At 43.8% G+C, this 25,353-nt stretch overlaps 1 protein-coding gene across 4 annotated transcripts in view; it reads left to right on the forward strand.

The window, feature by feature from the left end:
- The window catches only part of LAPTM5 (lysosomal protein transmembrane 5), a 136,839-nt gene extending 111,723 nt beyond the window's left edge, over nucleotides 1-25,116 (forward strand). For 3 of the 4 annotated variants that reach the window (XM_069972610.1, XM_069972608.1, XM_069972611.1), the window contains 7 exons: nucleotides 73-163; nucleotides 8,570-8,646; nucleotides 12,248-12,376; nucleotides 14,397-14,525; nucleotides 15,276-15,365; nucleotides 20,606-20,704; nucleotides 24,758-25,116. In XM_069972610.1, coding sequence (XP_069828711.1) covers nucleotides 73-163; nucleotides 8,570-8,646; nucleotides 12,248-12,376; nucleotides 14,397-14,525; nucleotides 15,276-15,365; nucleotides 20,606-20,704; nucleotides 24,758-24,832 — 690 coding nt within the window. In that variant the 3' untranslated portion in view covers nucleotides 24,833-25,116. The remainder of the gene's footprint in view (nucleotides 1-72; nucleotides 164-8,569; nucleotides 8,647-12,247; nucleotides 12,377-14,396; nucleotides 14,526-15,275; nucleotides 15,366-20,605; nucleotides 20,705-24,757) is intronic. The other variant, XM_069972609.1, reaches the window with a different exon arrangement.
- Nucleotides 25,117-25,353: the final 237 nt, after the last annotated feature.

Consider the following 25,353-nt stretch of genomic DNA (forward strand, 5'->3'; position numbering starts at 1 on the left):
ACTACAGTACATTCAATGTCATGTCATTGAGTTTCTCTATCTATGCCCTGACCCTGCTGTTATATGTTACAGGGAGTCAGTATTATACTCTTTATCGAATATACAATCGAGATGGACAAAAAGAAGAACTTCTCAGTTGAACTGTGTAACTTTAACAACATTGGTGAGTTCATTATCCAGTACAGAACATAAATGTCCTTTGGCGACCGTTTTACCCTGAATGGAGTAGATTGCACGACTGAACGCATCCTCGTACTTTCTGTAGGAAGGGATAACATTCTCCGCCGTATTATGATGTACTTCCCTTTTCCATTTTTATCCATGGACAGATTGAATCATTGATGCAAAAATTGTATAAATTGTAGAATCTGTTATAATCTGCAAAGAGGATGGAACTGAACCTTGAAAGTAATTTATGTTCTTTTGAAGAGTTTATTAGTATTATGCCTAAGAAACAATTTGTTCTGTGCCATTGGAGTGAATGTATTGAAGCTGTATTTGTATGGGCCCAATAGATGGACTATGGCTGTCAGAAACCCTGGGTAATGTCCGCAACAGAATTATTGGTGCGAACAAAAAGACTTTCTGTAGAGAAGCAAGGAACACAGAGACTCTAACAAAAGAAACAAAGAGTTGAGTTTTTTTTCTATCAATACAATTACTTGCATCATTACAGTCAGAAGCCGGAGAAGAGATTGGAGGGATAGCTATGCTCATACAGCTAGTCAATGAGAGAGAGGGGATAGATAGATAGATAACAGCACGCTGCAAATGCTAAGGCCTTATTTACATATGCCGTAATCTACGGATCTGTAATTCCATACTCGAGTTAGTGCACATTGATGTCTATTGGGCTATTCACACGATCAGTAGATTATAAGGACGCAAACCAATCCCCAGATTCTCTCATAGAAATCCATGGGATCCGCTATTTCCTTTTGTCATCCGTATTTCCGTTAAAAAAAGATAAGGATGAGTCATTAGTCACAGGTCAAAAGTTTTGTTTCTAAAAAACAGATGAGGCTATGTTTAGACTACCTAAGTGCCGTGCAGTGGCGTAGCGACCGCGGTCGCAGGGGTCGCCGCCGCGACCGGGCCGCTACCAAGGGGGGGCCCGCGAGGCCCCCCCTTACCACTGCACTGCCCGCCTCCCACTCCCTCTTGTGACCGCAAGCAATGTTTTGCTTGCGATCACAAGAGGCAGGGGCCCCCGGCTGTCTTGCGGCCCCCAGGGAGCTCTGTGTGCGGCGGGGGGGGGAAGTACTTCCAGCGCAGGGAGCATCGTTTAGAAAAAAACAGGCCCCGCGAAGCTCCGCCCCCTCCGCGCTAAGCCCCGCCTCCCGCCGGGAGAAGCCCGCCAGCGCGTGTGACCTGGGGGCTACAGAAATCATGCAGGTGAGTATAGATTTTTTTGTTTTTAAGGGGATGATGGGGGTGTAGTGGTATGATGATGATGGAACAAGAGGATGATGGGGGTGTAGTGGTATGATGGTGGAACAAGAGGATGATGAGGGGTGTAGTGGTATGATGATGGAACAAGATGATGATGGGGGTGTAGTGGTATGATGATGATGGAACAAAAGGATGATGAGGGGTGTAGTGGTATGATGATGGGACAAGAGGATGATGGGGGGTGTAGTGGTATGATGATGATGGAACAAGAGAATGATGAGGGGTGTAGTGGTATGATGATGATGATGATGAAGGAACAAGAGGATGATGGGGGTGTAGTGGTATGATGATGAAGGAACAAGAGGATGATGGGGATGTAGTGGTATGATGATGATGGAACAAGAGGATGATGGGGGTGTAGTAGTATGATGATGATGGAACAAGAGGATGATGGGGGGTGTAGTGGTATGATGATGATGATGAAGGAACAAGAGGATGATGGGGTGTAGTGGTATGATGATGATGGAACAAGAGGATGATGGGGGTATAGTAGTATGATGATGATGATGGAACAAGAGGAAGATGAGGGGTGTAGTGGTATGATGATGATGATGGAACAAGAGGATGATGGGGGTGTAGTGGTATGATGATGATGATGGAACAAGAGGATGATGAGGGGTGTAGTGGTATGATGAAGGAACAAGAGGATGATGGGGGGTGTAGTGGTATGATGATGATGGAACGAGGATGATGGGGATGTAGTGGTATGATGATGGAACAAGAGGATGATGAGGGGTGTAGTGGTATGATGATAATGGAACGAGGATGATGGGAATGTAGTGGTATGATGATGATGATGATGGAACAAGAGGAGGATGAGGGGTGTAGTGGTATGATGATGGAACAAGAGGATGATGGGGGTGTAGTGGTATGATGATGATGGAACGAGGATGATGGGGATGTAGTGGTATGATGATGGAACAAGAGGATGATGAGGGGTGTAGTGGTATGATGATGATGGAACGAGGATGATGGGGATGTAGTGGTATGATGATGGAACAAGAGGATGATGAGGGATGTAGTGGTATGATGATGGAACAAGAAGATGATGAGGATGTAGTGGTATGATGATGATGATGGAACAAGAGGATGATGGGGGGTGTAGTGGCATGATGATGGAACAAGAGGATGATGAGAGGTGTAGTGGTATGATGATGGAACAAGAGGATGATGGGGGGTGTAGTGGTATGATGATGATGGAACAAGAGGATGATGGGGGGTGTAGTGGTATGATGATGAAGGAACAAGAGGATTATGAAGGAACAAGAGGATGATGAGGGGTGTAGTGGTATGATGATGGAACAAGAAGATGATGAGGATGTAGTGGTATGATGATGATGCAACAAGAGGATGATGGGGGGTGTAGTGGTATGATGATGAAACAAGAGGATGATGAGGATGTAGTGGTATGATGATGAAACAAGAGGATGATGAGGATGTAGTGGTATGATGATGATGGAACAAGAGGATGATGAGGGGTGAAGTGGTATGATGATAAAAGGATGAAGGGGTAGTAGTATTATGCAGGAGGATGAAGGGGTAGTAGTATTATGGTGGAGGTGGTTGTAGTATGATGATGGAGGGGCAGGAGGATGAAAGGGGTAGTAGTATGATGATGGAGGGGCAGGAGGAGGGGACAACATGGGGGGCATCTGTAAGGGGGATAAAATGGGGGGCATCTATATGGTTGATAACATGGGGGCAATCTATATGGGGGATAACATGGGGGGCATCTATAATAGGGACAACACAGGGGGCCATCTATAAGGGGGAAACATTGGGGGGCCATCTATAAGGTGGACTACACAGGGGGTGTATACAATAGGGGGATATGTACTATAAGGGAGTCACATAGAGTCAGGGCTACCCACTAAATGAGGGTGTAAAGGGGCCAATACAGATGTGCAGTTTGTAGAGAGATGAGGATGGTGTCAGTGTGAGGAGCCTAATATGTTTGTCTGGCAGATTCTGTGGATTCGTGGCTCCAAAAAGTTCTCATAATGGGCAGATGGAGAAGATGAAAAGGGAAGAACTCCGATCAGAGAAGACGTCCCCTGTGAGTCACCTGATATAACTGCACTGTAATGTATATGGTGTATAGAGCCTGTGTAGAGCTGGGGCCACCTCTATATGACTGGATGAGGTGATATTGGTCTATGTACAGAGGATTTTATTCAGTAGCAGCGGTTGTGTTAGTCAGTATGTGGTAAGGGGGGGGGCCCAAGTTGACCTCTTGCACCAGGGCCCAAGAGACATTAGCTACGCCCCTGGTGCCGTGGAAATCACGTCCGTTGTTACAATGGCCATGATTCCTGCGACTCTTACATACTGTAGTGCTACAGCCTGAAGGAACCCTGGCCGGAGTGTAAACACATGGTATACACTCCGGAAGGGATCCCTAGCGACGCTGTAGAAAACTGACATGTCACTTTTCTGTGGCCGCTATTCAGAAAACCCTGTCAGTTCACACAATAGAGCGAGCGGCTCCGGCTGCACGCCCTATTGTGTGCTGTGGGGAGTTCTGATGCGGGCGCGCACTGATGCGCGGCCATCAGAACTTTGGGGCCCCTAAGATCATCCGGCCGGTACTGCAGACGGATCGGGAATCTGTAGTGCATCTGTTTTTCTGTAAGGCTATGTTTACACTTAGTAAGAGAAAGGCCGTTTCATGACCAGGCCGGTCTCTTACTAAGTGTGAACATAGCCTTACAGAAAAACAGATGCACTACAGATTTCTGACACGTAATTCTTAGCTGATTGTATGGATGGATAGCGGGGGGTTGGAATCTACGCACATGAAAAAAATACTGAACGTGTGCATAAGACCCAAGGTTGAGTTTAGATGGAATCGACAATCCAGTCGCGTTTCCCTTCGGCGCAATAGCAAAATGCCAATGGGAAAAGGATTTTTGAACTGGTCCCATTCTGCTTTTTTAATTTTTTTTTAATTAATATCCATTTTTACTGAAATGTAATTAAAGTTGATGGAATGACGGCCAACCAATATAGGAGGAGATTTATGAAGGCTGTACGCCAGGAACAACAAACAGATTCACCCCTTTTCCCTGGTATACGCTGGGTTCACTCTGTGCCTTTGCAGTCTGTTTAACGTATATGTTAAAAAAAAAAAAGATGCAAAAAATGGATGCAATTCTGTGTAATCCGTTTGGATCAGTTTTCCCTTTGACTTCCATTATCGCTAACCCAGCCCATTGAAGAAAGGAAGGACATGTGATCCCAACTCCGAAGGTGGGAACCAGGAGGAAGAAGCTAGTCGGAGACGCCTCAGTTTAGCTCATTTTTTTCATTCAGAGGGATTGATTCTGCAGAAAGGCACCAAAACGGCTCAGATCACATAATAACTTGCTTTGATCAATATGTGAAGCTATGTGTGGGCTATTACATAGCGCAAAAAAGATTTGGAGTGAAATACACCTTTAGGCTATGTTCACACTACGTATATTTGAGGCTGTATGTTTGAGGCTGTATAGCAACCAAAACAAGGAGTGGATTGAAAACACAGAAAGGCTCTGTTCACATAATGTTGTAATTGAGTGGATGGCCGTCATTTAATGGCAAATATGTGCTGTTATTTTAAAACAACGGCTGTTGTATTGAAATAATGGAAGTTATTTACCGTTATATGGCGGCCATCCACTCAATTACAACATTGTGTGAACAGATCCTTTCTGTGTTTTCAATCCACTCCTGGTTTTGGTTGCTATGAGGCCTGAAATATACTGACATGAGGACCAAATACAGCCTGAAATATACTGTGTGTGAACCCAGCCTCAATATTAGCCCAAGAGAAGCCAGTGTACAGTGTAGGGTCCATCCCTCTGATGTTTCCTTATCATGGTGGGATGGTACACATTATTTAATCAACTGGTATAGTAAGAAAACCAAACCATGTTTTTCTATTTTTTTCTATGGCAGTTTTAAATTCTAAATATCTATATTTAGGATAGGAGATAGATAGATAGGAGATAGATAGATAGATAGATAGATAGATAGATAGATAGATAGGAGATAGATAATAGATAGATAGATAGATAGATAGATAGATAGATAGATAGATAGATAGATAGATAGATAGGAGATAGATAATAGATAGATAGATAGATAGATAGATAGATAGATAGATAGATAGGAGATAGATAGATAGATAGATAGATAGATAGATAGATAGATAGATTTTATGGAATCATTTTGTATTCTAATCATCCAAATAATCCTGCTTTTATAAGATCTTTCAGCTTCTGCAGGCCTTTTCTTAGGCTACAATATATGGAGAAGCCCCATCCCTCACGCTCATTATGAACAGATGTAGCTACAAAACAACCACTTTATACAGATTGCAATTTAATGCTATTTTTGTAAATTTAATTGAAAAACAATTACAGAATGACTATAACCAAATAAATAAAACCAAAACTCACTTCGAATGAGATAAGGAAAATAATATTGAACATTATCCAAAATACAGTCACCTTTCTATTAGTCCCAATCGAATATCTTTATTGTGGAAAATAAATGACGAATGTGTTTGAAGTTGTGAATGTGGAAAATACATTCCACTCCAGACGCAATCTCTCCTGCCAGATCATCATTATCATAATAAGTGTTTACAGCAATAATTATGTAACATGCTCAGACAGTTGGTGCTTCAATTACCACATCCTTGTTAAAGACAAACAATAAAACAGCATAAAATAAATAGCACATATCCGGGCCAAAAAGCTGCGAATTACAGGCTTTTACCCAAATACATAGATTCAATTACTGAGTAGTCAAAATTTTTTATCTATAAAATGTGCCTAAACTGTGTAAAAACAATACAACTGAAGAAAATGTAGAGATAATGTTAAAGGGGTATAATAGCATATAATGCTATGTTCATACTAGGTATAACACCGCCCGTTGCATAGCAACGGACGGTGTTATACTGCCGTTGGGTGTGCACCGTTCAGTGTGCCAGCAATTCAATTAACCATTGACAACAATGTAAAGTGCGGCCGCTGGTAGTACTTTACATTGTGTGAACAGTAATTTTTGCCAGACGCTGTTCGGCAAACAGCATCCGGAAATAATAGGCATGTTCCTTATTTTAACATCCGTTCTAAAGAATGGACATTAAAATAACAGTGTCGGAACACAGCGGGCGGCATTGCGTAGAATGCAATGCAATGCCGCCACTGCAGAAAAGAAAGGAAGCTGATTTCATTTTAATCAGCGGCTAATTTTTTTAAAAATAACGAGAGGTGACCCAAGCTATATACTTCTATTTTCTGTTTTCCTCTTCTTTCGGCACAGACCAATTCCCTCAATCTTCATGGATCCAGGTCCTTTCTGCGTCACTGTTCTTCTTTTCCCCCTCCCGTCGGAGATGAAGGACATGTGAACTCTGTCTTTGTGGGTGGGGTTTACTGATCTATGACCCGCTAACCCGACCCCAGGAGACATTACAGGCATCACTCGACCTCATTTTTAAATAAACGTTTATAATTTCTCAAATGAATGGCTCGTTTCTGCACTCTGCATTGCACTGTAGACAGACACCACTGTGGTTACTGTGCAGCGCAGAGCGCTACAAGGCAGCCCTGGGCAAGGACTATTAGGGGCAGGTAGACTAGCCTATTACACAAGACGTGCAGCATGCCAGGAAATGTAGTTTCCTGGGCGGCGCCATCTTGGATATGCACAAGTCTTAGGAAAAGTTCAGAATGAAGGATCAGAATGACAAGTCTAATGATATATCAAAGAAATACTAAAGCCAGGTATCCATCAACCGACAGCTGTTTCGGGGTGTTATAATAAAAATAATAATATTTTTTTTTTATTATTGTTTTTTTACACACACAGTACAGGGGTTACATTTACATATTACAACATTAAATAATTAGAATAAATAGAAATTCAAAGTGAATATGAGACCTGCTCGCTAGAGCTTACAGACTACAACTAGGGGTGATACAAGAGGTGCAAGTTCTTTATTTGCCCAAGGTCCAGCCATTGTACATAGTCAGAAAGTGCTGGATGAGCTAGTCCCACGCCAATGTCTGAGTACAGGTAAAACGTAGTGCATGAAACCGTTGGAGATATAGAGAAGGGGGGACAAGCTTAGGGAATGTTATAAGCGTAAAGAGATGAGTCTTCAGGGCACGCTTAAACTGTAAGTGTTGGGTATGAGTCTGAGTCTGGGTAGGGCATTCCAGAGAACTGGTGCAGCACGAGAGAAGTCTTGGAGGAGGAAGTGTGAGGTTCTGCAGAGACAGCCTGCTCAGCCAATCATTAGCTGCAACGTTGTCCCGTTCCAATCATTGATTGGCTAATGACCTGTCACTTCAGAGATGTGTCGGAAGTGCCAGCAGTGGCTGCAAAGAAGCCAGAGGGACACTGGGGAACGTGGAGAGGTAAAGTAGAGCTTTCTTACTTTCTAAATACTACACAGACACTGCATATATACAGTATATATATATATATATATATATATATATATATATATACTGTGTATATATACACACACACACACACACAAACACAGTCATTGCTGCATTATCCTCGATGTAATAAGCTCTGTAAGCCGATTTAGCAGATTGGCGCTCGCTTACACTACACTATCGAGCCCTTACCGTAGATATATAAATATGCAAAACTATCCAGATATTTCCCTTTATATTGAGAAGAGCCATTAACTGGTGAATGATTCACAAAGCATCTAACAATGATTACAGAAAAGCACATTACTACCATCTAAGAATATCATTCATCCATTATTCCTTTACATGTTTAATACCAACAATTAGATTTACTGCATTAACTAATTCTATGTAAATTACGACTTTCACCAGATCTGTAATATGTGGATTAGACGTGAATAAGGACCAACTACCGATAGAAAAAAATAAGTCTGTTTAGCCGCAAGCGCTGACTCTCATTACATGTTATTTATTGGGAAACTTTCTCAAATTTCTTTGGATTTCTAATTAACTTTATCTTCTTAACATAATTACAGCGAGGAATATAATTATGACAAATGAAGTTGTATATTCTGGCGGAATGTCAATGCAATGAAAAATAAACTCGTCTGTCTTGGATGTTTGTTCCTCTTTTACAGCAGGTGTTGTTTCCAGCTACCTCCTCCTTGTGGTCCTGTTTCTGATCAGCCTGTCATTGCTGATTGGTGTCAGATTGGTAGGTAACTGGTTAGAGCCATGCATACAGTAATAAAATAAGTCATCAAATAGTCAGGCAAAGTACCAGGCTCACTAATGGGAGTAATTATTTTTCCTGTCCAAAATTTAAAAAAATGTTGAAACTTTGTGAAAAGGTGGAATAAAGAAATGTAAAGGATGGGGCAGGGAGTGAGGTCCTACCTTTATTTAGGACACTGATGGGCAACCTTTTCAGCTTGGTGTATCACCTTGACAAAAAAAAAACAAAAACATAATTCTGCGATATTTATAGTTTAAATAACAAAAATATACACCCCCAGTCCCCATCCCTTCACCAGAATACACCCCCAGTCCCCCTGCCCCTCATCCCCTCACCAGCATACACCCCGAGTCCCCACCCCTTTAACAGCATACACTCCCAGTCCCCCCCCTTCACCAGCATACATTACTAGTCCCCCTATTCCTTTACCAGAATACACCCCCAGTCCCCCTGCTCTCTTATCCCTTCAGCAACATGCACCCTCAGTCCCCATGACTTCAGCAACATGCACCCTCAGTCCCCATGACTTCAGCAGCATACACCCCAGTCCCTCTGCCCTCCCCCCATCCCTTCACCAGCATACACCCCCAGTCCCGCTGACCTACCCCTATCCCTTCACCAGCATACACCCCCAGTCCCCCTGCCCTACCCCCATTCCTTCACCAGCATACATCCCCAGTCCCCCTGCCCTACCCCCATCCCTTCACCAGCATACACCCCCAGTCCCCCTGCCCTACCCCCATCCCTTCACCAGCATACACACCCAGTCCCCCTGCCCTACCCCCATTCCTTCACCAGCATACATCCCCAGTCCCCCTGCCCTACCCCCATCCCTTCACCAGCATACACCCCCAGTCCCTCTGCCCTCCCCCATCCCTTCACCAGCATACACCCCCAGTCCCTCTGCCCTACCCCCATCCCTTCACCAGCATACACCCCCAGTCCACCTGCCCTACCCCCATCCCTTCACCAGCATACACCCCCAGTCGATCTGACCCACACCCATCCCTTCACCAGCATACACCCCCAGTCCCCCGGCCCTACCCCCATCCCTTCACCAGCATAGACCCCGAGTCCCCCTGACCTACCCCCATTCCTTCACCAGCATACAAACCCAGTACATTTGCTCATCCCTTCACTAGCAACCTCAACCCCCCACGTACTCCGCTCGTCAGCATACTCACCAAATTCCTTAAGCAGGTCTGGTCAGCAGTGAACAGCAGGAGCTTAGCACCATAGATTGCTGTAGGGGGGGTTAGAAGGAGCATGGCATTGGGAGGTGTGTCGGGATATGGGCCAGGCCCTGGCAACTATAATTTTGGCGGCGCTAGGACTGTAAAGGACTTCTTTGAAGTCCTTCTTGGCACGCGGCCGCATACTTCTCTGTATGCAGCCGCATGTCAGTGCTGACACGTGTGTCATAGGTTCGCCTAGTTTAAACCTTACATAAATGAGTTATGGAAGAAGGGTTATTTTAAATATACATCTTTTCAACCAGATATTTAGGAGAACCAAGGCCAGTATCGGGTAGATACAGGTTACTGCAACTCAGCCCCCATTCATTTCAATAGAAGCTGAGCTGCAGTAACCTAATGTCGCCACTACACAATGGTGCCTAGGAATACATAAAGACTAATTTCCAGTCCATACAGTAGATCATGAAAACGGGTCATGTGGGATAACAGAAGGACAAGAGTGAGGGTTGTAATTGTAAAAGAAAGCTGTCAGTAAGAAACCTATTGCAAAAGATCTTTTGTATAGAGTGCCGGTTTAAAGGCTATATGTTAGATCACTTTGACCAAATGAGCCACAGAACCCCTTACAGAGAATAAATTACATATATAAGTTACAAACCAGTGACATACTCTGCACCCATGCAGGATGTGGAAGAATGGGGGTAGGTAGGGCACTTGAGCCTCAGCCCTTCTCCTGGACAACTCTGCCCTCTTCCTGGACTACTCTGCCCTCCTCCTGGACAACTCAGACCTCTTCCTGGACAACTCTGCCCTCTCCTGGACAGCTCAGCCCTTCTCCTGGACAATTCAGACCTCCTCCTGGACAACTCTGCCCTCCTCCTGGACAACTCTGCCCTCCTCCTGGACAACTCTGCCCTCCTCCTGGACAACTCAGACCTCTTCCTGGACAACTCTGCCCTCCTCCTGGACAGCTCAGCCCTTCTCCTGGACAATTCAGACCTCTTCCTGGACAACTCTGCCCTCCTTCTGGCAGCCCAGCCCTCCTCCTGGACAGCTCAGCCCTCCTCCTGGACAACTCAGACCTCTTCCTGGACAACTCTGCCCTCCTTCTGGCAGCTCAGCCCTCCTCCTGGACAGCTCAGCCCTTCTCCGGAACAATTCAGACCTCCTTCTGGCAGCTTATCCCTCCTCCTGGAAAGCTCAGCCTTCCTCCTGGCAGCTCAGCCCTCCTCCTGCACAACTCAGCCCTCCTCCTGGCAGCTCAGCCCTCCTCCTGGCAGCTCAGCCCTCCTCCTAGACAACTCAGCCCTCCTCCTGGCAGCTCAGCCCTCCTCCTGGCAGCTCAGCCCTCCTCCTGGTAGCTCAGCCTTTCTCCTGGACAACTCAGCCCTCCTCCTGGACAACTCAGCCCTCCTCCTGGACAACTCAGCCCTCCTCCTGGACAACTCAGCCCTCCTCCTGGATAACTCAGCCCTCCTCCTGGCAGCTCAGCCCTCCTCCTGGCAGCTCAGCCCTCCTCCTGGACAACTCAGCCCTCCTCCTGGACAACTCAACCCTCCTCCTGGCAGCTCAGCCCTTCTCCGGAACAATTTAGACCTCCTTCTGGCAGCTCATCCCTCCTCCTGGAAAGCTCAGCCTTCCTCCTGGCAGCTCAGCCCTCCTCCTGCACAACTCAGCCCTCCTCCTGGCAGCTCAGCCCTCCTCCTAGACAACTCAGCCCTCCTCCTGGCAGCTCAGCCCTCCTCCTAGACAACTCAGCCCTCCTCCTGGCAGCTCAGCCCTCCTCCTAGACAACTCAGCCCTCCTCCTGGCAGCTCAGCCCTCCTCCTAGCAGCTCAGCCCTCCTCCTGGCAGCTCAGCCTTCCTACTGGACAGCTCAGCCCTCCTCCTGGCAGCTCAGCCTTCCTACTGGACAACTTAGCCCTCCTCCTGGCAGCTCAGCCTTCCTACTGGACAGCTCAGCCCTCCTCCTGGCAGCTCAGCCCTCCTCCTGGACAACTTAGCCCTCCTCCTGGACGACTCAGCCCTCCTCCTCCTCCACAGTTCAGTACTCCTCCTTGAGAGCTCCCCCCCCCCCCTGACAGCTCAGCCCTCTTCCTGGAGACTTGGAAAAGAGGGGTTTATACTAACATCTGCAGCACTGACCATTTACATATCTACTGTCCCCTGTGTGAGGGTGTCTGCAGCTTATTTGGTCAAATTGAGTTGACAGATTCCCTTTAAGGAAAGTTTTAATTTATGAATTCACAATATGAATTTGCAAGTATACTAAGTTTTAGTACTATACAATGTATATAAAAACCCGTACATTATTTCAAGGCCTAAATATAAATTTTTCTGCTTTCGTTCACTTAATATTTTTTATTTATGTTTTTATATTCTAGAATCACGGAAGTTTGGTTATGCCATTTTTGGCTTTACAGACAATGGATTTTATCCTGAGTTTTCTGATATTTTTTACTGATTATAGTCAGGTTCCCTTAAGGCAAGAAAATTTCATACAAAGCAACATGGTGAGTTCACTTTATTTAACTAATGTCAGGCCCCTTTAATTGTGTACTTCAGAGAGTAACAATTTGTAAAACTATTGTTTATATTGCTTTTATAAAGTTATATTATCTTGTAAGATAACTTAATTGAAATAAATGTTAATTTTTTCATTTTTATACCATTATATATTGAGTGGCAGCAGTAAGGATGGACACGGGCCCCACTGCTGCCCCCAATGTTAGTGTTTTGAACTGCAGGGCTGTTTAAGCCCTAGTCCCTGCTCACCTGCTCTAATAAAGTGCTGCTACTGATATAGAACCCGCCGCCATGTTCTGTATATTTTTATGCATGGGAATATCCAGTAACCCACAGACACTAGCAGAGTAATATAGAATATACAGTACAAGGGGGAGGGGCTCTGTATCAGCAGATACAGCTGTATTGATATCAGTGCTTGATTTGTGTGTTGGAACGAGGAATGGGTATTGAGCAGCCCTGCAGTTTCCATGTCTGTGGCAGCAGACAGGCCCATGTCTTCTCTGACTACTACCTATCGCGAATTATTGTGGTGTCCCACCACGGGTGTTGCTATCAGTTAACCCTTCGTAAAAGCCTGTACTTATTGTGAGTCAGTGGCGTTGAAAGAAGTGATAACGTTTCACCACTAGATGTCGTTGTTATAGGTATGTGTACGGCTGAAGTTGTGATGCTGCACGGCTGAAATATGGAAAGGGTTATTGTTTATTTGTGTTTCGCATGGATCTGTGAACCTATGGGAATGTTTTCTTCTTCTATCCTATCATCTCTCCCTTTACTTCTTCTCATGCACTCTTCACCCACTCAAGCGCACCTTAGATACGCTGAGGAAGGAAGTCAAATGGGTAAAGGAAGTAAAGGAGTCTTTTGTGTTGGACATTGTAGAGGAAGGACATAAGCCAGAAAGCTCTCTACAGTGGTCCTCTCTGGGCCCTGGTCCTCTGCCAGGTCCCCTACCTTCGAAAGCAGTTTTAGTCAGATTCCCGTATAGGTAGGAGGCAAGACAAGACGCAGCTAACAGTTTCTTCTCAGCTCACTTTGCACTACACTATTCAGTGTAAAAACCCTTACAGGAGAGGACAAGTCAGAGATAACCTCAACCCACACCGTGGACTAAGAGAGTCAAAGAGCAGGAGAGGATCCGCAGACAGAAGTAAGCTAGGAACTGATTCGGATAGAGCAAAGTTGCTAAGAGCCTAGGAACTCTATCTCGCAGGAAATCCTCAGCATTCCGCTCATCCCAGGTAACAAGATCTGGGGCTTGTTTCACCCTCTAGGACAGGTCCTCTCTTCTTATTCTCTATATCTCTCAGCATGTAACTCAGTCAGCACGACTGTACTCTTCACTGTATCCCTATCACAGATCTGGTTGCTGTATGATCAAGTGTACTACCGAGTGTATTGTCAAGTATCTTATAAAGAGATTCATCAAGTTTATCGTACCCTGTCAAGGGAAAGTTGTGTTACTTGCTGCACACAAGTACTTTCAAAACAAAAACGACATTATTTATGGTAAAGAGACTCTGTGATTCTTCACCCCACACCAACACAGTGTATACCACATCCTTAAGACATTTTCTCTTTCTCTGGGTGGCAGTTCCAGTAGTCCTGAAGGGTCACTACACCACTCCGGCCCACCGTGATATCAACCCAAGGGACCCCGTAGCAGCCCGACAGGACACTGTCCACAGGGGAACAAGGTACAACCGGCCCTTTTAACAAAAAGCAGGTGTGCCACCATACCTGTGTGACAAACTGTTACAACATAACATCACTGGGCTCGGCTGTATCTCGGCCAACCACTATAGATCTGGCGTCACACCTCACCACCTAGCAAGGGACTGGCCGTTCCTCCGACATAACACCTCAGGGGCACACCACAGAATGGCATATAAATACAAAATTATACATTTATATTAACAAAGTAATGTCTCGCTAAAAAGATTGCCGAACATGGTCTTTATTAGCGGCCGTCTATTTAATGTACAGTATGTTCATTTCTTCCAGGCAGTATCCAAGCTGGACGCTCAGTCAACCCAATGGGGATATTTTCAGATGTGCCTCAGGATGATGATTTCCTGCAGCTGTTATGTTGAACTTCCCACCTACTTAAACCTGAAGCCTACGAATTACATTGTACGTTATGGTCAATTATAATAATTGTATCACTGCTTTATATTGTTTTTATCGTTCATTATTTCCTAAGCAGACAAAATACAATGGAGGAGATTTATCAAACTGTTGTATAATAGAATTGGCTCAGTTGCCCCTAGCAACCAATCAGATTCCACCTTTCATTTTCCAAAAAATCTGTGAGGAATTAAAAGTGGAATCTAATTGGTTGCTAGGGGCAACTTAGCCAATGTTCCTACACCTCCGCTCTCCGTTGCCACTCCGAGCAGCGGAGAGAGGAGGCGCCAAAGCCACCGTTTAAAGGTGAACAGTTGAAACAAGAAATTTGAAATTTAAATGAATATAGCATTTTATTGTCCAGCTTCAGACATATACCCTAAAAATCTTCGATAATACATGGAAATGCAACTATTGATTAATATGAAAGTTCCCATATTTCGAGTTTTGCACGACCTTTGCTACAAAGAGACTCCAGCATTGACAAATTGAGCTCTGCTGCATCCGAAACTACATTATAGCTTAAATACTCAGTTTATGCGGCTTATAATTCTAAGTGAAAAGCAATATAAAGGTAAAGATGATCTAGATGTGAACTCCATATTGCTACCGGAATAAATCAATATTGCAGCTCCTTGAGAAGATGCGGTGAAACTTCTGCTCTTTATTATCTACCCTAAATCTATGGGATTCTAAAAGGCATTAGCGATTCTGTTTATAGGGCGAAATCGTAATAAACTCCGCTCTTTATCTTAGCCTTACTTCTTGGTGAGCGTGTCTTCTGAGAAATACATCAAGAAAATGATCGTCTTCTCTGTGCTCCATGCCGCTGTGATCTCGTATAAGGTAACGTTTTCCTTTCTGAATATACATTTCTAAACTTTACTGTGAAGCTGCTTAATTAAACCGAGTAAGAGCGAGAACGATGAGTCAGCGGTTCTATGCAATGTAATTAGCGGGAGGCATATATACCATGTCCGCTCCATAAACTCACTTACTTAGCACCAGCAGAGCACAAGGAATTGGTAGATATAAACATGGCAGAATGTCGAGCGATATGTCATTAAGAGGCCAATGGCAGACGGGGAAAGTTGTCTAAAACACTTCATCTCAGACTGTTAATTCTGGCCGTAATCTGTAACTTCATGCAACAATAAATTTGCTAAGGTGGACTGCAAACTGCACTAAGAATTGGGCAGTAATAATAAGAATGGGCAGCCCAGTAGTTCAATGGTTGGCGCTGCCTTCTTGTATTCGAGGTGCAGGGACGATTTTAGGTTTTCTGCTGTCTGAAACGAAACCTGAAATGGCACCCCATCGCCCCCAACCCCCATGTCCGTACTGCCCCATCACCCCAACCCCGTGTCCACACTGCCCCATCACCCCAACCCCTGTGCCTACACCGCCCCATCACCCCCCTACCGCCCCCGTGCCCACACCGCCCCATCAATCCACACTGTACCCATACTGCCTTATCACCCACACACACACACCAACGTGCTCACACCGCCCCCACCTCTTTCCCCCTAAATCTATTGAAAATGATAAGTAAGTAAGGTGTGTGTGCAGAAAACTTGCAGCATATAATAATAGGTGGACATACAATCCAGCTCCACCATAAATCACCCTGGTCAAGCACAACCTTCCATCCTTGGTGAGGACAAGACAGAAAAAGTTTTAAAGTTGCCGATTCCACAAGTGTGTACGATTCTTCAATTTTTATTCCTTCTTTAACCCCTTCACGTCAGTAATACGTACATATACGTTCCTACTGCACATATCCCGTGCAGTATGAATGTATATATACGTATTACTGACGTGTGAGGGGCTTAATGTGTGCAGTGAGAGCGGCCTGCACACATCAGTGTCCCAGGAGCTGAGGGTAATGACAGGCAGCTGCGATCCCACAGCTGCTTGCCATTAACCTCTTAAACGCCACGATCTATAGCGCTCGCTGCGTTTTAGGTACTCAGTGACAGGACAAGCTCCTGTCACTGAGTGATTGGGACACCCGCAGCATGATTGGGACCCCTGATTGTTTGACTGAACGCCCCTAGAACAATTTCTCCTATTCATTATCCGGCCCAGGGGCATTTCTAATGATGAGGAGGGACGGAGGGGTGTCGCAATCCTAGGGCATGTGTACTCTAGGGCTACGCCAATTTTACACAGGAATGCAAGTTTAAAAGTTGTTTTTTAAGACAATAACTGCATCACCTGCCGAACAGACCCCAGGACAGATCTTGGATTAAAAGCAGCTATCCGAAGGTACAAGTGGTTTGGGGGGGGGGTCAGATTGTGGGTACAGAGTCGCTTTCATGTAACATATACAATAAGACGACCCCATTAACCTAGGGCCTCTGAATAAAGATTTCCCTGACGGATAAAGACTGTGTGTGACATGATCTGTAAATATATATACATAAAAAACCTCCAACACCACGAATCACGGATCAAGGGGGCGCAGGTCCAGAAGGAAAAGATAAGGATGACGTATAAAATAAATTTAATAAGACTCAACGCGTTTCGGAAACCGCACCGGTTCGTTTCTCAAGAGTCATATTGTTCTACATAAAAAAAACACAGTAAATATGTATATGATCTGTAAATACACTTGTTGGCTCCTAACATTGAGGAAAGGGTCTAAACTGTTGGCTGGATTATAGCTAATAAGCCCGTCCGTTCCATTGACCTGTGACTGGCGGGGAAAGAAACGCTGAGGTTGCTTTTTTAAGACTGACAGCATTAATGACAAAATATTTGCTCAGCAGCATAAGCCGCTTCAGAGTGTTCTGCACATAGACGCTTCTGTTCTAAACAGCAAATTAGTTATTGGGTCAAATAAACTCCCTCAATGTAACTGGATGCAAATGCTGTTTACGGGTAAAGTGGCACAACACCTCCATTTTGTCACTGCGTCAGTCAACAGCGGATCTTGCAGCGTCTCTACCTTACGTATTACGGGATTACAATACATATCCTGTTCTGAAGATACTACGACGTGTAACAGGGCACCAGGCCTTTACCGGAAAGATTCATGGTACTGTTGTTGTTTTATCATTTTGATAACATCTGAATGATGAAAGTACCACTTATGCTTCTGTTTGTATGGTAGTTGTGGAATTATCCATTTCCCAACATCGAACCAAACTTTCGGCAAAGTTCGGAGGGGTTCAGGAAGATGGCGCTCATGTAAAAAAAATTATAAAATAAATATACATACCCTCACCTGTCCGTGGTCCCCTGGTGTCTCCTGGTGGCTTACTAGGATGGGGCTATTTAGAAATTTCAAGTCTTCCAGTAGTTATCAGCTGCTGTATGTCCTGCAGGAAGTGGTGTATTCTTTCCAGTCTGACACAATGCTCTCTGCTGCCACCTCTGTCCATGTCAGGAACTGTCCAGAGCAGTAGAGGTTTATATTGGGGATTTGCTACTACTCTTGACAGTTCCTGACATGGACAGAGGTGGCAGTAGAGTGCACTGTGTCAGACTGAAAAGAATACACCACCTCATGCAGGGCATACAGCAGCTGAAAAGTACTGGTAGACTGAAGATTTTTAAATGAAAGTAAATTACAAATCTGTTTATGACACCAGTAGATTTGAAAAGAAAAAAAACCAAACACTGGAGTGCCCCTTTAACCCTTTGAGGACAAGGCCCAAAATGATCCAGTGGACCGCACAAATTTTGTTCTTTGCGCTTTTGTTTTTTCCTCCTCCCCTTCTAAGAGCTCCAGCACTTTCAGTTTTTTATCTACAAGGTCATGTAATGGCTTATTTGTTACAGGAATAGTTGTACTGTGTAATGGCGTCTTTCATTTTACCATAACATGTATGACGGAACCCCAGATATATTATTTATGAAGATATAAATAGGTGAAATCGTAAAAAAGAATGCAATATGGTAACGTTTGGGGGGTTCCTGTGTCTACGTAATGCACTATATGGTAAAAGCGACGTGATACCATTACTCTATAGGTCAGTCCGAACACAACCACATGCAGGTTTACACAGATTCTCTACTATTATATATATTATTTTTAATGAAATCCTTTTTTTTTTTTTTTGGCAATTAATTATTAATAAAATGGGCCTATTGTGACGCTTATAACAATTTTATTTTTTCACCTGTATGGGGAGTCATTTTTTCCATCATGATCTTTATATTTTATTAATATCATATTTGTGAAGATCGGACGTTTTGATCACTTTTTATTACATTTTTTTATATATATATAATGTAACATAAAATCGGTAATCCGTGCACTTTTTTCCCTCTTTTCGTGTACGCCGTTCACCGTTCACAATGACGCTTGTTATATTTTAATAGGTCGAAAAATTACGCACGCTACAGTATATTATATATATTATATGTTTATTTATTTTTATATGTTTTATTTATATCATGGGAAAGGGGAGTGATTGAACTTTTATTGGGGGAGAGGCTTTGGGGTAGTATAACAATGTTGTTTATTTTTTTTACACATTTTAAGTCCCTTCGGGTGACTTTTACATACACCTGTGTGATTATTCACACTGATCATTGCTATGCCATAGGCATAGCATTGATCAGTGTGATAGGCGATCTGCTCATTGAGGACCGCACGGAGGCAGGTGAGAGACCTCCGGCGGTCAGTTTTAACGATCGGGACCCCCGCAGTCACACTGCGGGGGTCTCAATCAGTAAGTGACAGGGGTTTCCCCCTGTCACTTACACTTAGACGTCGCAACCGCTGCAGCCTGTAATTAACGGCCCCCACCTCCGGAGCGTGCTTCATAGCTCAGGACGTACCAGTACGCCCAGGGTCGTCTAAGGGTTAATACAGCAAAAGCGTCAACAAGTGGCATTTACAACCACTGTGCGGCAAAACACAGACTACTATAGAACATACTGTACAGCTCCTGACAGAGTACACTGACATCATGTTTAATTATTACAAACATATCGGGATATGATGAGCTATTAGAAAAGGTAATGATGGTTACATGTATATTAAAGGAGAAGTCTGCTGAAAAATGTTATTAAAGCGTTGTATTGCCCCCCAAAAGTTATACAAATCACCAATATACATTTATTACGGGAAATGCCTATAAAGTGCTTTTTTCCCTGCACTTACTACTGCATCAAGGCTTCACTTCCTGGATAAAATGGTGATGTCACTTCCTGGATAAAATGGTGATATCACTTCCTGGATAACATGATGATGTCACTTCCTGGATAAAATGGTGATGTCACGCCCCGACTCCCAGAGCTGTGGAGGCTGTGGCTGCTGAACATGGCAGGGGGATACTGTGTCAGCTCTGTCCCCCTCCTGGTTTCCCTGCCACAGCTCTCCCCCAGTGTGCCACTCCCCACCAGGACCCCCCTGCTCTCCCCAGCATGTCCGCTCCTCCCACTCTCCCCCGTGTTCCCACTGCCCACCGCACCCGGCGGGACCTTCTCAGATTCTCAGGCGGCAAATTCAAACTAGCCAGCTGTCTTTCTTTCCCCTGCCCGGGACTCCACTACTCACATCCCAGTGAGGAGATTTCCCTGCAGCCACTGCAGGGGGGATGTGAGTAGTAGTGAGGAGTCCTGGGTGGGGGAGAGAAAGACAGCACCGCTGGGACATCTGAAAGGTCCCACTGGATGGGCAGCAGGCACGTGGTAAAGTGTAGGGAGCGGCACGCTGGGGGAGAGCAGGGGGGTCTCAGTGGAGAGCGGCACAGTGGGGGAGAGCTGTGGCAGGGAGACCAGGAGGGGGACTGAGCTGACACTGAGCATCCCCTTGCCATCTCCATCAGCCACAGCCCGCACAGCTCTGGGAGTTGGGGCATGACATCACCATGTTTTCCAGGAAGTGACATCATCATTTTATCCAGGAAGTGACATCACTATGTTATCCAGGAAGTAAAGCATTGATGCAGTAGTAAGTGCAGGGAAAAAAGCACTTTATCTGCATTTCCCGTAATAAGTGTATATTGGTGATTTGTATAACTTTGGGGGGGGGGGGGGGGATACAATACTTTAATAAAAATTTTCACTGGACTTCTCTTTTAAGTGTGTGGAAAAAAATATAGCAAATCACATGTGTGTTTCTTCTATAGGCATTCATGATCTGCTGTGTCTGGAGATTCTTCAAGAGTACAAGCGCCTTAATGAAGAATCAATCAAACGAAAAACCTTCTCTGCAAGAAATCTCAAAGGTAGTGTCCAATAAACCCATCCCCAGGATAGAACATTTTGTACATTTAGTAAAAGCTGAGCTCTGATTGGTTACCATGGACAAAAGAAAGGAGACTCTTACTGTAAGACAGCTTGAAATTTATTATTAGTGGTGTCCGTACCGTCAGCCTTATCTATAGGATTTTTTGTGGAGCATGTGCAAAATTTACAAAAAGTCACGAAAAGCGTTACACGGTCACACTGAATATTTACAAGTAAGGCTGGGTTCAAACTGCGTTTTTGCAATTCATTTTTTCATCCAAAAAAACGGATGAAAAAACTGATGCATTTGTGTGCTTTCGTTTTGATTAGTCTTTCCATTGTCTTCCATTATAAAAATGGATCAAAAAGAATCCTTTGTTTTTAGCTTACACAAAAATGTGGTGACCACATTATTTGTGTATGCTAAAAAAGGAAGCGTTTTGATCCGTTATTTTTTTTTTTATGAAATGGTTGAAAACAGATTGCAAAAACGCAGTGTGAGCCACAGTTGTGGAGATTTTTATTATTATTTTTTATTATTATTATCATTTCTTTAATTTTTTTTGCAATGTGAATATGGAAAAAGAGTTTTGGTGTGTTTATACTTTATTTCTTTTATACCATTAAAGGGGTATTCCACTCAAACATAACTTTTCATATTTTGCTGCCCATGGATGCCAATCTCCTTTATTCAAAGATGGCAACCAGTATATATATAGTGTGTGGGGGTGTATGATCTTCTACTAAGGCTCGTGTCAGTACTTCATTGGCTGAGGTACAAAAAGAGTTACTTGCATTGCATTAGTGTTTACTAACATAAGCTTTAACCCCTTAGCGACCCATGACGTATCTGATACGTCATGGTGCTGCAGGCCGCCGGGACCCCGCTCTGAACGGCACCGATCCCGGCTGCAATCTGCAGCCGGGCAGTGCCTCTATTAGCCGGCGCGGCTAATACCTGACAGCTGCATTGAAGTGCTTTCCTCCGTGCATCCCTGGTGTCTAGTGGCACGGATCTCCCCCCCGCGATGCGATCGCGGGGGGGGAGATCCGTTCTTCTGCTCGTGCCGGGCCTCAGCGTCGGAATGACGCTGATCCCAGCTCGGCAATAGATTGCTGTGGCCTGCAGCAGGCCATAGTAATCTATGACCGATCTAATGGATCTTTGCTGTGTATATACACAGCATTGATCTCTATGAGAGATCAGTGCTATGTATATACAAGCCCCCCAGGGGGGCTTCTAGTCCATGTAAAAAAAAAAGTAAAAAAGTGTTTTTATTAATAAAAAATCCCCTCCCCTAATAAAAGTCCAAATCACCCCCCTTTTCCCATTTTATAAATATAAATTAATAAATAAATAAATAAATAAACATATTTAGTATCGCCGCGCGCGTAATCGCCCGAACTATTAATTAATTACATTCCTGATCTCGCACGGTAAATGGCGTAAGCGCAAAAAAATCCCAAAGTGCAAAATTGCGCATTTTTGGTCGCATCAAATCCAGAAAAAATGTAATAAAAAGCGATCAAAAAGTCGTATATGCACAATCAAGGTACCGATAGAAAGAACACATCATGGCGCAAAAACTGACACCTCACACAGCCCCATAGACCAAAGGATAAAAGCGCTATAAGCCTGGGAATGGAGCGATTTTAAGTGACATATATTTGTTGACAATGGTTTGAATTTTTTACAAGCCATCAGATACAATATAAGTTATACATGTTATATATCATAGTAATCGTAACGACTTGAGGAACATGCATAACAAGTCAGTTTTACCATAGGGCGAACAGCGTAAATGCAAAACTCCCCGAAATCAAAACAAATTCGTTTTTTTTTTCAATTTGACAGCGCAAATGATTTTTTTCCGGTTTCACAACATATTTTATGGAAAAATTATGCCTGTAATTGCAAAGTACAATTGGTTTCTCAAAAAATAAGCGCTCATATAAGTCTCTAGGTGAAAAAATGCAAGCGCTATGGACTTTTAAACATAAAATGGAAGAAGCAAAAGCGCAAAAACGAAAATTGGCTTTGACCTTAAGGGGTTAAGGAATGTAAACATCTCTATTTGTTTAGAAGGACAGCGCCATATTGTAATGGTTTCACTAAATATACAAAATATCACATTCTTAACAGTGAGACTAACGATTCCTTCCATACTTGTTATTACCTATTCAGTCTCGTTCCCCCAGTTCTGAGCTGCTGCTTTCTGATGAAGACACAAAAATCTGTGTGTGAGCTTTTCTCTCTGTCTCCCCCTCCTCCCCCCTCCCTTCTGAGACGGCTAATGTAAACATGTCCCTGATTGGCTTTATGTGCAACTTTGGGGCTTCTTTGTAATGCTGGGAGGGTTATTCTAAAGGTCAAGAAGCTAAAAAATTGCAGATAAAGCTGGTCAGTGGCTGGGACAGGATGCTGTTGCAGTCACTGATTGGCTGACCAGGCTGTCCATCAGCTGGGACGTCACAACTCGGGGGGAAATCCCTTTGGTCCTGAGGCCGATCACATGGCAGATGGCAGGCATAGGGAGAAGTAAGTAAGGACTGGTTATTATGCCCCCTCCGCCCCTGTCTTTAAAAAAAAAAAAAAAGTACTTGTGGCCAGACTTCTCCTTTAAGGCTATGTTCACACTATGGATGAGTCCGGCCGTAGTTCGTACGCAGCCGTACATGTGCGGCTGAAAGTACAGCCGTGGGAAAAATAGACATGCGGCCGGATTGCGAACATGCGGGCGAACCGCGAACATACTTTCGCAGTACAGTTATGCTTCCCTAGCTTGTTTCGAAGCGATCTGAAACAGGTCATTTACTTGGAAATCTTCGCCCAGCCCCATAAAACACACAGAACCTTTTGGATCGAAAAATCACGTTCAATTTGGCTGAAATAAGTACTTCGTACGGGACCACATGGAAATCCACGGCCGTGAGTTGGAACATTTCCGCCCTCAAACAATGGTCGTGTTCATTTTTCACGGCACCGTATACGATCCAGCCACAAGCTCATACGTAGTGTGCACTGTGCGGGCGTATATCGTATACTTTCAAGCAAACGCATCAACCTCAAAACTACGTGCGTATATTCGCGGTTCGCACTACGGCCGGAAAGATACATAGTGTGAACATAGCCTAAAGATGTACATATATTTGGGCTCTTTTAATTAAATTGTATGTTTTTCTACTAAATATTGTAGCGTGTTTTTGTTTTTTTTTTGTATTATTTTAAGGTTTGCATAAGGTTTAAAAATGTTAAATAATGCACTTGGGGAGGAGGAATCCTCTATCCAACTATCACATCGGCAGTACTGTGTTTGAAAAGACTTCAGAAGAGAAGGATTTAGGGGTAGTAATTTCTGACAGCCTTAAAATGAGTCACCAGTACAATCAGGCGGTGGGGAAAGCAAATTGTATGCTGAGCTGTATAGCTAGAGGTATAACCAGTAGGAAGAGAGAGACTGTGATTCCGCTGTATAGAGCTCTGGTGACATCACATCTGGAATACTGTGTCCAGTTCTGGAGACCTCACCTAAAAAAGAACATTGATAAAATAGAACGGGTCCAAAGACGGGGTGGAGGGTGTGAGGCATAAACCATATTAGGAAAGACTTAAGGATTTGAATTTGTATAGTCTGGAGGAAAGAAGGAAAAGGGGGGACATGATTGAAACCTTTAAGTATGTTAAAGGACTAAATAAGGTTCAAGAGGGGAGTGATTTTAGTAAAAAAAAAAAAAACTGAGCTCAAGAACAAGAGGACACAGTGAGAGGTTATCTGGGGAAAAGATCAGAAGCAACGTGAGAAAATATTACTTTACTGAAAGAGTAGTAGATACTTGGAACATGCTTCTAGCAGAGGTGGTTGGTAAATCTACAATAAAAGAATTTAAACACGCCTGGGATAAACATACATCTATCCTAAGATAATAAGGAAGGAAATACTAAAAGGGAAGACTAGATGTACCCAGTGGTCTTCTTCTGTCGACAATCTTCTATGTTTCTATATTACTTTTCACCGTATGTTTCTAGTAAACCATCTGTTGTGCATTTACAGGTGGCCCTTCCATCCTACAAGGAGGCACTGAAAATGGAATCCAAAGACCCTCCCCCTCCATACACCACTGTCTAACTGCAAATATAAACAAAACGTTCTGCATCTGTGTCGAAAGCTTCCTATCATCTTATACATGTTGCAGAGAGAAACAAGAAGAGCAATCCCTCGCCCAGCAAACAAGCATTAAAGGGAATGTGTCGTCAGAAAATGACCTATTGTTTGAATCAAGTTTTATGCGAAAATATTTTTGGTGAAGTTTCTTCTAACTTAACACTTTGGCTACCTTAGGGTGGGTTCACATTGAGGAATTCCCAGTACCAGTGGCTGACAACATTGGATGTAACCAAAGGTTAGGTTCACACTAGGTAAAAATGACGGCCTACTTTCATAACAATGGCCGTCATTAAGCAAATAACATCCATAATTTTTAAATAATGGACGTTATTTGCACAATGATGACCGTTGTTATGAAAGTAGGCCGTCACTTCTACCTAGTGTGAACCTAACCTTTGGTTACAATGTTGTCAGCCACCAGTATGCAAATGCCGAGCGGTCGTCCTCGATCTCGAGCATGCTCAATACGCGCTCATCTCTAG

This window comes from Dendropsophus ebraccatus, chromosome 5 (assembly GCF_027789765.1).
Source record: "Dendropsophus ebraccatus isolate aDenEbr1 chromosome 5, aDenEbr1.pat, whole genome shotgun sequence".
Taxonomy (NCBI): domain Eukaryota; kingdom Metazoa; phylum Chordata; class Amphibia; order Anura; family Hylidae; genus Dendropsophus; species Dendropsophus ebraccatus.